The 13,602-nt window shown below is 40.3% G+C and overlaps 1 protein-coding gene across 4 annotated transcripts in view; it reads left to right on the forward strand.

Moving 5' to 3' along the window:
* Positions 1-13,602, forward strand: part of SLC7A11 (solute carrier family 7 member 11) — a 325,501-nt gene that overhangs the window by 279,343 nt on the left and 32,556 nt on the right. For all 4 annotated transcript variants that reach the window (XM_064450446.1, XM_064450445.1, XM_064450447.1 and 1 more), the window contains 2 exons: positions 2,217-2,316; positions 5,431-5,475. In XM_064450446.1, the coding sequence (XP_064306516.1) occupies positions 2,217-2,316; positions 5,431-5,475 (145 nt within the window). The remainder of the gene's footprint in view (positions 1-2,216; positions 2,317-5,430; positions 5,476-13,602) is intronic.

Consider the following 13,602-nt stretch of genomic DNA (forward strand, 5'->3'; position numbering starts at 1 on the left):
CTTTACCCTCCCTAGTCTTTCCCTATCTTCCTCCACCAAATAATGCTTATAGCTGCAAAAATCTCTTAATTAGTCTGTGCTTGTTTAACTGAAGCTCTGTACTGTCATGTAATCAATTAGAAGTGGAACTACACTGGGATGAACTGGTATTTCCTTCAGCATGCCAATGAGTCTAGTCAGATCAGACTCCGTTTTCAAATGAGCGACAGGATTGCTCTTCTCTGTAATTTGCTTTCAGCATGAACTTTGTGAAAAGGGCAGATGGGTTTTAATGACAGACGGGTATACCCCTCCCCAAAGCGCATGCCTAGTTGAGGCAGAATATGTCTCCTTTAGCAGGGCTAGTGCCTAGTCCTGTTTGGTACTGGGTATGTGGTGGCAAAGGGGGCTCAGAACAGCGTAATATGTGAAAGAAACAGTATTGTGGATGCTGTTCTACCACTTTGGTGTGTAAATTGTGAAGTTAAAGGTGCCGTACTGGCAAGAGAAACGGCAGTTAGCTATTGCTTTCATGGGCTTCCTGCATGCAAGCACTAGATGCTCATGGTGCACGCATGCTTTACTACTTCCAAGTGAAAAACTAAAGCATACAGAATGACAGAATACAGCTAAAGGCAAGTCTGGGACTAACCCAAGCATAGGAAAGCAAAGCGGAAGACGTTGGAGGGCCAGAATTTACTCTACAGACTTTATCAATGTTGCTGCATAAGCAAGGAGTGTGAAAACACACCTTTATTTTCCCCAGCAGCATCCGGCATGGTCATGACTGCACAGGCCTTCCTGTGGCTCTCCGGGCATCGTTTGGGTAAAGCCGTGCTGGCAGAGAAACCCTTTTCACTGGCATATACTCAGCTATCTGAAGAGGCTTTTCCATTATGGCCCTATCAGCAGCAGGTGTGAGATGGTGACAAGCCCCAGCTCACTCTTGTTACAATAACACTAGACAATAACTACACAAAGCACAGGGAGCCATTCAGCGCTATGGGTCAGAATGGGGAGCACTTTTTAATGAATCAGTGGCAGATTTTATCTAACAAAAAATTATCACAGTTGCTGGCTCTGTCCCTGGGGACACACTTTTATGATGCTTCACAAAGCTTCCCATCTGGGTCAACAGCGCAGCATTAGACTCTGCAGTGAGCTCAGTTTCTCAGGGACAGGTGGCTCTCTGTGGTTAGCATTAGACTCTGAAATAAAAGTTTTCCTGTGTAGCACTCTGCTGATTCACTATTTCTGTTTTCATGTTTTCTACTTCCTTTCTGGCAGCTGCAATGCCTCTTTCCTCACCTCCTTTCATGTGCAAAATTTCTCTCTGTTCCCATCCACCCCATTTTTTCCTAGGCTTTTGGAGCAGGCCAGACCAAGGTTTGGAAGTGTTTTGGGGCCCTTAAGTAGCTCAGATAGTGTCCCTGACTCCCCACTGGGACATTCCTCTGGCCACAACTCTTCCGTTACCCAAAAAGACTCCACTTCAGTGGGAATTTTGACTGAGGGCTCAGTAAAAAAATGAGTAAAGGGTAGAGGATTTGACCCACTGCTAATTTAAGTCTGAATGAATTTTGCTTATTCCTGCTTCTTCTCTGTGAAGGATCATTGCTTCTCAGGAAATTTGGGATATTGTAGGGAGGTCTTATAAACCACAGTGCACCTTGTAAATGAATAAGAGAGTAACACAACTCTTACATGTTTGCATTTATAGATAGGTAATTCTTACTTAGTGTAATATTAATACAGTACTGATGATAATGTAGTAGGGAGTTACTAAATTTTTCAGTGGTAGAAATGTTTACGATATTGGGTTTGTTTTCCTTAAAAATGTTGTAAGTGAAATGCTAGCAATGTTCCTTCTGATTAAAATGTTAAACAAGTGAAATTTTCCACAGCAAAAACTACGGAGCTTGTTCTGCTCTTTCACGTTGATGTAAGTCACTGCTGGAGATGACAGTGCAGTGAGTGTCATCAAGCTTAGAATGCTTTAAAAAAAAACTAATAGGTCAAATTCTGCTATTGCATGACTGGGGATGCCATGAAACCTTTTACAATTGCTGGCAGACTAAAGCTGCAAGGGTTGGGTCAGAAATTAAGGTCAAGGGCAGAACTTGAAGTCAGTGAACTGTTGGCTTAGTAAATGTTCCGTGGTGTGATATATTTATTTGTTTTAAAGTAGGAGGTGACTGAAGAGCTTATTTTCAATATTGTTTTTGTTGATGTTGCAGGAGAAACGCAGCACTTTAAAAATGCCTTTGCAGGGAATGATGCCAGTATTATGGGATTACCACTTGCTTTCTATTCAGGAATGTATGCCTATTCAGGCTGGTAAGTTGTTGAAACCCATATGTATTTGTCCTGAGAACAGGCACCAATAGGCTCTAACAAAGATCTATGTTTATATGAAGAAATGAGTAGCATGTTCTATGTCTTTAGCCAGACTACATCATGTATTAAAGGTAGATCTCACCACTGTTCCATATGCCTTAGTAGTTATTCTGCAAGCAGCTCTACAAAAGGAAGATTTATATTCTCCAGTGTAAGGTAGGCAAACGTGCCCTGACACTAAAAATATCAGACTTCTATTCTTAAGACTAGGGATAAAGGCAACAAGAAAGGAATGATCTTAAATTTTCATTGGGTATTTTGATAAAGGGATAAAAGGGATAATGAAGCTTTAATTTTTGTTGAACAAGTTAGTAATGACAAGAAAAAAATCTATGGACTGTTACAAAGTTGTGGATCTCTATCCCACTTGTGTGGATCCCAGCCTTTGCTTTGTAAAAACAATATTTGAAAAATAAGAAGCAAACCATGATAACACCACTATAGACCACAAAACAAGATAAAAACCTAGATCCTTATGCCTCTTCCTCCAAGAGAATTGGAACTCACTCAGCAAGAAGTGCAGCTGGCTTCCATAGAAGTCATGTCCTATTGACTTGTGAGCAAAGGTATGAGAATCTGCCTTCAAGTATCCTGCTCAGAACTTTCTTTCAAGTTCGTTCCCTGTCCCCCACCAAAGAACATAGCAACTGGTTTGAAAGCTGCTGCCACTCCTCGAATCTGCCATACCATTTATTCATGCTTAGTGAGGGCTCCACGTTGCACAGTGCCCACATGCAGCAGCAGTGGGCAGGGGGATGACTACAATGCACAGAGTGGGCTTGTTTTGAGATAGCTTTGTCTGCAGGTCTTCCCTTTCCTTTCCATAGCTTCACAGGCAGCCAAGTTCTTTACCTTGCACAAAAGGTGAGGGCTGAGAGATAAGGGTTTTATTTATTAAATTCAGAGGGACAGTGGGCTGAGCATTTGAGTTCTCTGCCTGTCTGTAACTCCCCAGTTGCAGGAGCATTATAAACATGCACACTGAAGTACTGAACAGAACTTTTATATTAAATGGTGTGTGTGTGAAACCCAAGAGGGTCCAAAGCCTTTATCTGTGACAGATATATAAGAAAAATCCTGGCATTTTGAAGCCTCAGAGAAATCGAACTCATTATGTGGACAGTCTCTAACTCTTTCTCTCACATAACCGCCTCTGTCTCATATCCATGCATGTGATGGTGTCTTACTTTTAAAATGTTAACCTAATTGTACATTTTTGTATTAAAAGAATTTTAAAAGCTCTTTAACATTATTCATCACCAAGGCAGAGTTTGTTTACTGTGAAATGCTATATCAAAAGTACTGTTATTCTGTTGCTTCTCTGTCATTTCTTTCCATTTTCCACCTAACGTTCCAAACCCCTACAATAAAAATCATCTCTGTTTTTCCTTTATACCTTCTGACTTTTATTTCAAGGTCCTATTTGCCACTTATAAAAGAAATTAGCAGGAAAAGACCTAATTTGGCTAGTAGTTCTTCCCAGCTGCCTATTTATCTTTGTCACCAGCTCAAATTGATTGACTCAGAGCACAGAAGAGCAGACCATTAAGTGGAGTGTCAATACCCTTGCACTATCACTTTCATGGGGCTAAATCAATCCAGTAAGCTGAATGTGAAGGAGTGTTGTAAGTGCTGGTGTTGTGTGTGACCCAGGACGCGGGCAGAATTTTATGCATAGCCTATGAGACTATTAGCTTTTAATGCTACACCTTTAAAGAACAAAACAAAGGTAGTATTGCTTATATGTGTGAGTTCATCCTGCAAGAACAAGTGTAGACTATTGGGTATATAAAATGCTGGGTGGAAAAGGACGAGTAGAGCAAAGAATGCAAAGAAACATGTCTTTGCATCAATAAAAGGACTGATGCAGGGCTGTCATATTACTTCTGTCTAGAAGCAGGACTAAAACCAGAAAGAAGCACCTGAATGTCTTCCTCATCAGAAGCCACCCCTCCTTCGACCTATCCCAACCCCTTCTTTTGTACTCTGCACGAGCAAGTTTAGAAACAAGTGCTGAGGTGGTTGTATAAGATGGCAAATCTAATTTTACAGAATTTTATACTTGGTCACAAAATCACACTTTTGTTTTAAAAAGCGAGCACTAGCTTGTTCTGCTAATCCAGTTCTGGTCCAAGACTTGTGATGGAGAAAAGGTCCCAGACTTTTCACTGGATCAGGTACCATTTGTTTATTCACTGTAGCACTGGTGGGTCAGATATCATTTGTCTTCCTGTATCTGTCCTAAAAGTAGAAAGCCAGCATAAGCACTGTATTGACTGCACTGTTTATTTAGCCAGGATGTGACTGTGTGCCCGTATCTGAGCCAGGCACATCTGTGTGATCCAGTGATGCACAGACCTAGCACTAACAAATGCAGAGCAGAGGGTTCAGGGACCTTGAGGCTTACGGTTGCTTTGTATGCAGGGCTGTGCCTGGTGACTAGTTCCTATGAATTCCCATACATAGCTGTCTCTTGCACGCTGCTGGAATACGACCAGAGTGCAACCTGTACTGGGGGTTGTGCAAGATCATGCAGGATTAGCAGCCTGGGTTTGTGATTGTATATAACACACAAGTGTCAAAATCCTGGCTTTAGGAGGGTTTGGGTTTTTTGAGGCTTCATTCATTTTCATTGTTAAGAAGTCCTTGCTGAGAACCCTGATGAGAATTTTTGCCAATATAACCTGAAATTGTAAAAGGCTACAGCCACAAATAGAATATAAGGCTTGAGGGTGCGTGTTTGTTTGTGTATAGGGTTAGAGTAACCATAATTTGCCTGGTATGCCAGGGAAACAATGTAATTTCATTCCACACTGACATTACATAGCTTTTGTCTTTTTCCTGCTTTGCTGTCTTTTCTGGGAATTCCCTTCATGAGCGTGGGGATGAGGGAAGGTTAAATCTCACACTTTCCTTAATCCAAATATGGGACTGCAAAGTCTACTGTAATTAACAGCAGTGTTTAACTAAAAGCATCTTTTTGATTCTTTGGAAAAGAAATAGAGAATCAAAATCTACCAAGCCATTATAATACCTTTTATAACTCTTTTCTAGGTTTTACCTCAATTTTGTTACTGAAGAAGTAGAAAACGCTGAAAAGTATGTACCTAATGTTTTTCTTGACTTTTGAGAAATGGTCATAAAATTTAAAATGCTATAAATGTAGTGATCGTCAGAAATTCTGCATGCTGGTCAAGTTGCTTGCTTTCCAGCAGATCTGGTATCTATTTGAATTGCAACTGTTTGAAAATTTGCTATTTTTGGCCTGTTGTGACCTTGTTATGTATTCTGCCTTTATGTGCACAGAAAGCAGAAAACTAAGTAGATCTCCAGGGCTCTGATTCCTCCCCCTCTGGATACAAGTAACTATCAGTGGCTCCTTTCAGTGGAAGTTGATTGCTATCCTGTCAGGGAAATCTTGCCCGAGAAACTTATCTGCTGCAATATTTGACAGTTTTGCTATGTTTAAATATTAATCAAATACTTTAGTTCTACTTGTTTTAGATGTCTCAGAATTGCAGGATCTTGAATACACATAGCACAGCATCCGATCCAATTAAGCCTAACAGGGAATATTGGTGGGTGTCTGTTTCAAACCAGAGATGAGTACTCTCACAGTGCCTGTCTGTAAAATATGGAAAGAAAAGCTGTCCTGTTACAGAGAGGTTGATTTGGCAGATCTATTTTGGTAGGTATGTTTTGGCACATACACCCAGTAATAAAACAGTGTTAGCTTTTTCTAAAAATTAAAGAAAATATCCCTTGTGAAATCAAATTGGTTTTTGAGTAAAATAACAATTCACTTAATTATAAATTAATGGGTAGGTATAATTTTCTTAGGTTTTTAAAATAAGGTACCTGGCTGGGTATCAAGTAACTTACTGTTTAAAAAAAAACCCCAGCACTGTACACTCAGATAATATAAAGCTACATATCTGAGACATGGAAAGAAATAAAAAACCCAAAACCCAAACAGCCATTGATGGGGGGCATGTGGAAGGTTTTTAGATGGTTTCTTCAAAGTCTGAACCAAACCTAGTGCTTTTCGGAATTTTCATCAGAGACCTGAAAACAATTATAAAAAGGTTGATGATGAAACGTGAGGATGGCAGAAGGACTGGCAGAGTTCCATTGTTTCAGTGCCTTTGAGGGTCTTGGGTGTTACCAGGCTCTTTAATGTGATCAGGATGTGTATTCTGAGGAACGTATGAGTGGAAGCTGGAACCAGACAAATGCAGGTAGAAAATACAGCATTAATATTTAACAAGGTGGCTGACTGATCATTAACGCAGATACCCACGTAAAACCGGGTTTTTCATTGGTAGTCTTCAGTTCAGACAAAACACATTTTTAGAAGCTATGCATTAGTAAAACACAAGTGATTTGGCTTGGTGGAGGGCAGTTGGCTAATGCTTCCCAGGCCTGGGACATACAGGAACTCAGGCTAGATGATCTAGTAGCAAATCTGGGTTTAAATACCAAGATGCTGTGTGCTTTGTAAAGTCAGGGGAGCAAGACGTTTAAAAAAAAAAACAACCCATTTTGTTTTACTTTTGAAAAATCATTGCATGGCAGACTGACTTGAAAAGAAAGGTGAAACTAAATAAAGGAGTAACGTCCACAACTTCGACTGCTTCAGGAAATTCTGGGGAGGCAGGTTAGGAGCCAGAGTCTTGGTGATGTGATCAAAAGCATTTGCTAGAAGCAACATAATTTGTAAATTATCGCGTGGTTGCCATCAATACTGCGTGATGTTTTTAAACATGGACATGCCTACCACCCTTTGGGACTTCTCATGCACTTATGTGTCTCTGCAGTCCTCTTAGCTGTATGGTGATTAACTGAAATTACTGCTAACTTTCATTACAGCTATTTTGGTTTATGTTGACTTTGTTTTCTTGCGGTCTTAGAGGAGTGCATATTTTTGAACATGTTGCTGTCTGCTGCATAGGACAGAAAGGCATAGTTCCTTTTTTATTTTTTTAACACCCATTGAAGCTTGCTGTATTACAGCTAAGGAAAGTGGTGTGGGGGTTTTCTTCATTGCAGTTGGGATGTGAGGCAGGGAGACACTCTTTTCTGTCCCCACCTCAGGACAGCTTCTCTGTTCTCCAGGCTACCCTTGGAGAGCTGCTGAGGTTGATTGTGCTGCTAGTGGGGATGCAGGACTGGGGGGCAAGCTGCAAAGTCTGGCTGGTTTGGTGTATTCCAGGGTGACTCTGGAAAAACAAGCTCAGAGTACATGTGCGGTGTTGTAGCAAAGCTGTTAAAGCTTCCTTTCATCATTCTTCTTGGGGTTGCACTTTGAGAGGATGGGAATGGAAGATGCCTGGTGTCTACAGAGGGGTGCCTGGCATCACAATCTCTGTGCACAGGTACAAATACATAGTACAAGAGATTGGGATTTTAAACATTGTTAAGTAAGTGGCAGGTGATGGCAGGGCAAGTGGATTGCTACCTGCTGTGCTGATGGAGACCTCTGCACCCCCGTAGATGGGGATTCTGGACTCTGTTAACCTGAAACAAACAATTAAATAAAACAGTTGGAATATATTTTTTTAATCTGGTTGCCACCTCTGAATGGCTCTGTTAGAAAGACATCCTGCTGAACAGGGACCTGCTCCACCACTGTTCCCAAAGATATAGGGTAAGGGAACAGTGTGCTCTAATCCCAGGGGCAACTGTCTCATCTCCCACCAAACTTAGTGTAGGCATTAGGTGAGCTACTAATCATGCTGCTGTTGAAGGCTTTTGTTGTTATTACTACTTAAAATGCTCTTTCCTTTCGTTCTGGTTGTATGCCTTATGTTAAAGGATGCATACAGTGCTGCGAAGGTATTAGGTAGCTGTTTTTAAAAGGGAAGAGGGAGGTATCGGCTTGAACCACTTGTTGTCTGTAACAACAGCTCCAGGTGTGCAATTTGTAATGTTTATCAATGGTTAGGGATGCAGATTACTTACAGTGACAGAGGTGAACATGGTGATGCCTTCTGCACTGTGCATGCCAAGGTAAATGTTTGCCCAGGAATCAGTCACAGTTGCGTATTTCCAGGTATGCAGCAGCTTTTAAAATAACTGACAGCTGGTGCTGAGATGAATGATTGGCACCATCCCCATGTTAACCAGCCTGCTGCAAACTTGCAGTGAGGTGTACCAAAAGAGTCATGGGGAGGATAGCATAGCTACAGCAGGGAGAATACAGAAATGCTGTATCAGAGAGAGGAGTTACAGCAGAGCTGCCAATGGCCCACATTTGTGGAGACGTGGTGAGTCCTGGACTCCACTCTTGTGGTATTGTGGAGGGTGGGAGAGAGAGAGGTGGGTCAGGACCCTAGAATATATCCTGAAGTGCACAGGCAGGTGGAAATACCTGCTTTTCGACTTTAAAGTTTTCCAGATAGGTCTTGCTTTGTTTGCTGTGGTGTGTGCGGCACCATGAAAGCTTGCTGGAGCCCAGCAAGTGCCCTTGGAAATGTAGGAGAGAGGCAGGGGAAGGGGGGATGATCATGACCTTGCCCAGCTGAAAGCCACCTTTGTGCTCTGGCAGAGTGGCTGTTTGTACGGGCAGAAAGGACTCCCGAAGGCTGTGGGTGTCTGTGTAGGTGAAGCAGTCTGCCCAGGTGCGATAAATTGCCGATTTAGGTCTATAAATAGGATAAATACTATGGGCCTGAGGCATTCGGGTACCTAGGCAATATGAAATCCTAGACAGAGAGGGCTGACAGACAGTGGAAATGAGCTAAATGGAGAGGAAGCACCCTTTAAATTATAGAAGGGAAAATGGAAGAAGGAAAGAAAAAAACCTGAAAGTGAATGCCATTACTTTTTTAACAGATTTTTTGAAGTAGTGCTGAATTTTCACTTTGGAAATGTCACAGTCCCTTCTTTTGTAGAAGAAAAAGGATATTATTATAACCCCAGTTATCATAAGATGTAAAAATAGGTGTTTCTGTCTCCCGTTAAACCCTCTTTTGATGTCTCATTTTTAAGTCTGGACTCATTTCTTTATTTCTCTTTGTTAAGTGCCTCCCTCATACACTGTTAGTAGGACCTGAAGCAACATGAAATTGATGTTTGTTTTACAAGGAGTCGTGGTTGCAGTGTTCAGCTGCTTTAATGTACAATTTTTTTAAGAGGAGCCTGAAATAATTTTGTTATTAAGAATATGTGGAGCAACATTGAAGTGTAATAATAGATTTCTTTTAGTTTTGAAAATTATGCTTTGCATAGGTGTGCTGAGTCAATAGCAATTGCTGTTTGAAATGAAATATCTGAATAATCCTTGAAGCAGAGCTTCACTAAAATAACCTCATGCAGCCACATCATGTGCAGCTTTGATCTTTTTGATTTTCTTACATTATAAGGATCAGCCCTACTCAAACTGAGGTTGTATTGAATTGTCTAAATAATAAGTGAATGAAGGAACAGCCAGGTCTCTGGGAGGGAATTTGTCACCTGAAAATTGACAGGAGCCATGTTGCCTGGAGCAGTAAATTTAGAGGACTGGAAATCAAGCATGTTGAACTTTCAAACTCATTTCTTATACATAGTCTTTGAGCTCATCTGTATTCTTGAGCATCCACTCTGTACTCTCAAGAAACAGACCAAGCTTTTTCAATCAACACCCTAAAAGCAGCTCATGCCTGAACGGCACTTCCCTTCTCCCTTCCCAGGCAGAGCAGAGCCCAGGGTCAGCGCTCTAGTTTGTCAGGAATTTTGATGGACGTCAGATGAGAAAATAACACAGGAGTGGTTTTACATTACAGTAATGTCTTCAGAGCCTCATCAAAGTCAGGGCCAGATTGTGTCAGATGCTGGCTAAAGAGAATCCTGCTTTAAAAAAAATTCATGTTCTATGTCCTCAGTATGAGCAGATGAGGAGCCTGAATACTTCATGTTATAAAGATTAGGCTCTTGCTGGAAGAGAAGGAAAATATTTTACTTTAAGGGAAGGGAAACTAAGACTTGAATTCTTTAATGACTTCAAGGAAGTCTGTAATCAAGTGGGCAACTTAGAGGTATTGATTCACCATCCTCCTTTAACTCAAAATCCTATTATTTCTTTGGCAGGGTCAGTTTTTGTTAGTGTTGTTGAATTTAGGAAATATTTTCCCTTTAGTGGTCTTCAACTTCATTTGTATAAAATGGTAAGTAGGAGGTTTTTAAAGGACATGGATGCTGAAAATATTTTACAGCAAAAAGCTGGATTCCTTTGCAGTTGCAGTTAAGTATAGCTGCTATTTGACATAATCATTTTTCTCTCTCGCTCTCTTTCGCCCTCTTTCGCTCTCTTTCGCCCTCTTTCGCTCTCTTTCTCTCTCGCTCTCTTTCTCTCTCTCTTTCGCTCTCTTTCGCGCTCTCTCTCTCTCGCTCTCTTGCTCTCTCGCTCTCTCTCTCGCTCTTTCTTTCTCTCTTTTTCGCGCGCTCTCTTTCTCTCTTTCGTTCTCCCGTGCTCTCTTTCTTTTTTACTTATTTTTCTTTGTTTTTCTTTCTTTTTCTTTTTCCTTATTGGGCCATTTCATTTGCAAATATTCTGTTTCTGTTTGTAAAATAACTTTGGTCCAGCCCAGGCAATCTATCATTGTTTAAAAAGTTACACAGTGCAAAGAACATATTATTGAGATGTATAGTGTTTATAAGCTCGGTCTCAGATTGATAAATCATGTCTTGTGCTGTTGAAAAGCCAAGAAAAGAATTGCTTTGCTGTGACCTTGGGGTCTGAGATTAGTCAGTTTGTCTATTAGATTTTTCCAGAGTTGTTCTCACTTCATTTATTCCTTCTTTTCTAAGGAACCGAGAAGCAGTAGATGTATAGCAAGTCACCAAGGCTTGATGTCCTCAGACATTTTGTAAAATCAGAGTATCAAAATGTTTAATATAATCTAGTTTTATATTGGGTTTAAATAATGTGTCACGTCTAATTACTCTAATAGGTACCACCCATTTGTATTAATGTTTAAAGTCACACTTTGCATCTATGAGGAATGAGGGGGAGAAATGTGGTATTAGAGTGTTTTCTGGGGTGTCAAAGCATCATAGAGATGTGGATAGATGGGAGTGAAACAGTGGCTAAGGCATGAAAACTCTTCCAGCTCCCTAGTTGTTTGTAGCCTTCTGATTTTTGGCATTTTGCATTAGGATGCACTGTCCTTCCAAAATCAACCAGAAATTTGAATTGCACTGTTGCTCACGACCAATCTAGACTCTGACTAGTTATTCCTAGTAATTGTAACAATGACAAATACTTTTAATGTTAATTGAGAGGATGCAAGCCTTTGTCATTTCTACCTCTCTTCTTTGTTCATTTTTGTTATAATTTAATGACAAGCTCTACTCTGAAGAAGAATATTAATATTGATATTGATTATCCTAGGCACCAGAAAATGAATAAGGTCAGAAGTTTATCTCCCCACAGCTATGCTGCTTGTCATTTCAAACACACCTCATTACTGTTTTTTATTCAGGAAAGACAGACAATGTAGTTGAAGCACTGAAATGGGACTCAGGAGAACTGGCTCAGGCACAAACATGCTGTAAAAATGGCTGGTGGGTTACTTCACCTCTTCTCGTCCTGTTTCCATCCTTTGTCTCCTTCCCTTCTTTCCTCTGTCCACTTTCTGGAGTGGGAGGCATCACCTCCTGGCTTCATTTTTGGAGTATTTATGTCCTTCCAAGGTTGAGAGTAAGCTATGCGCTATGGGGAACAAAAAAAAGTTTATTTGGATTTAAAAATCTAAGTGTGTAGTCCTTGAACTGAAGGCTTTAGCAATTTATTAAACCCTGGGTGTGGCTTCTGTAAGTCCCAGTCCTGTAAAGGCTCACATGGTATCAGTGGAACAAGGAAGCCTGTGTAGGTCTCTGTGCGAGTAACTGGCACCTGGGGACATTCCCCATGGGGTTATAATCTTATTTTTAAATAAAATTTGGACAAGCCTTTCTCATAAAGTAGTGGGCATAAATATAATTCCTTTTAAGTCTGACACTGGATGCAGGTATCCTGCCTAGATATAAGCAGAATAGCTTCTGTACCTGGATTTTGAAATAATTTTGTGTTTTTCTATTCCACTTACTCATAAAGGATATGTTTAACTCCAATTCATTTTCTCCATGTCAAGCTACAGTGCCAAAAATTCAGTGCAGAAATTATAGGATTACATTTAGATATTTTATCTGAAGATAATCAAGAGAGACAAATGCTAATCTTTCAAATATTCTGCAAAGCCCATTTGCTCATATGAATTAATCAGATTAAAGGGAAAGTCGGGTCAGTTAAGTGAGCATTTGCATTTTTTTCTTCAATATATTATTTGTGTCTTGGGTTATTTTTCTATTTGAATACTTATTCTCCATCACAGAATGAGATGTTCTAACTACCCTCCCCTCAGCCATTTTTACGTGTCAGTTCAATAGAAATCATATTCTTTCTGAATATTACTATATCTAACAGCATAACAGGCTACTAAATTCCCTCAGTTATCGCTAAGCATCTCAGAAGATGTTGTGGTTTAGCCCCAGTCAGCAACTAAGCACCACCCAGCCACTTGCTTGCTCCCCCACGGTGGGATGGGGGAAAGAATCGGGAGAGTAAAAATGAGAAAACTTGTGGGTTGAGATAAAGACAGTTTAATAGGTAAAGCAAAAGCCAACATCACTTCCCACTGTTTAACTGTGCCCTGTGTGCAGAATAAAACGATAGATTCACAATCGCATCTTCAGAACTACAAAATCCTTTAATGGGGAGCTGAATCTCCCAAATAAAGAAAACAAATTTACTAGGTCAAATACGCTTAAACAAAACCAAGCATGGGCTTTGCTATTTGTAAACTGTATGAAAAAAAAACACATTTACTTGAGAATGTAATTCAGTAGTATTCTTGTGTCGAATTCTCCCTCTCAAACAAAATTACCCGCTCATAAGGGAGCTGGCTCACCAACATGAGACTGTTCCTGATAGAATGAACTTTCCTTTACTTTAGCTCTCTCACTAACCTTATTAACTGCTTACTGCTTGCATGCCTCACATCAGTAACTCATTCGTTATAGTTTTTTTTAAGTGACTGATAATTCATTTCTGAAACAAATTTTTTCAGTCTTGGTTGCATGTTTTTGATGAGTTCAGATTTCTGAAATCCCAGTATAGGCACTAAATTTTTGTACTTCACACAAAAAAAACCCAACCCTGAATTAAAGTATGCTGCTGCTTCTCTTGCTTCAGGCTGGAAATTT

This window comes from Phalacrocorax carbo, chromosome 4 (genome assembly GCF_963921805.1).
Source record: "Phalacrocorax carbo chromosome 4, bPhaCar2.1, whole genome shotgun sequence".
Lineage (NCBI taxonomy): Eukaryota > Metazoa > Chordata > Aves > Suliformes > Phalacrocoracidae > Phalacrocorax > Phalacrocorax carbo.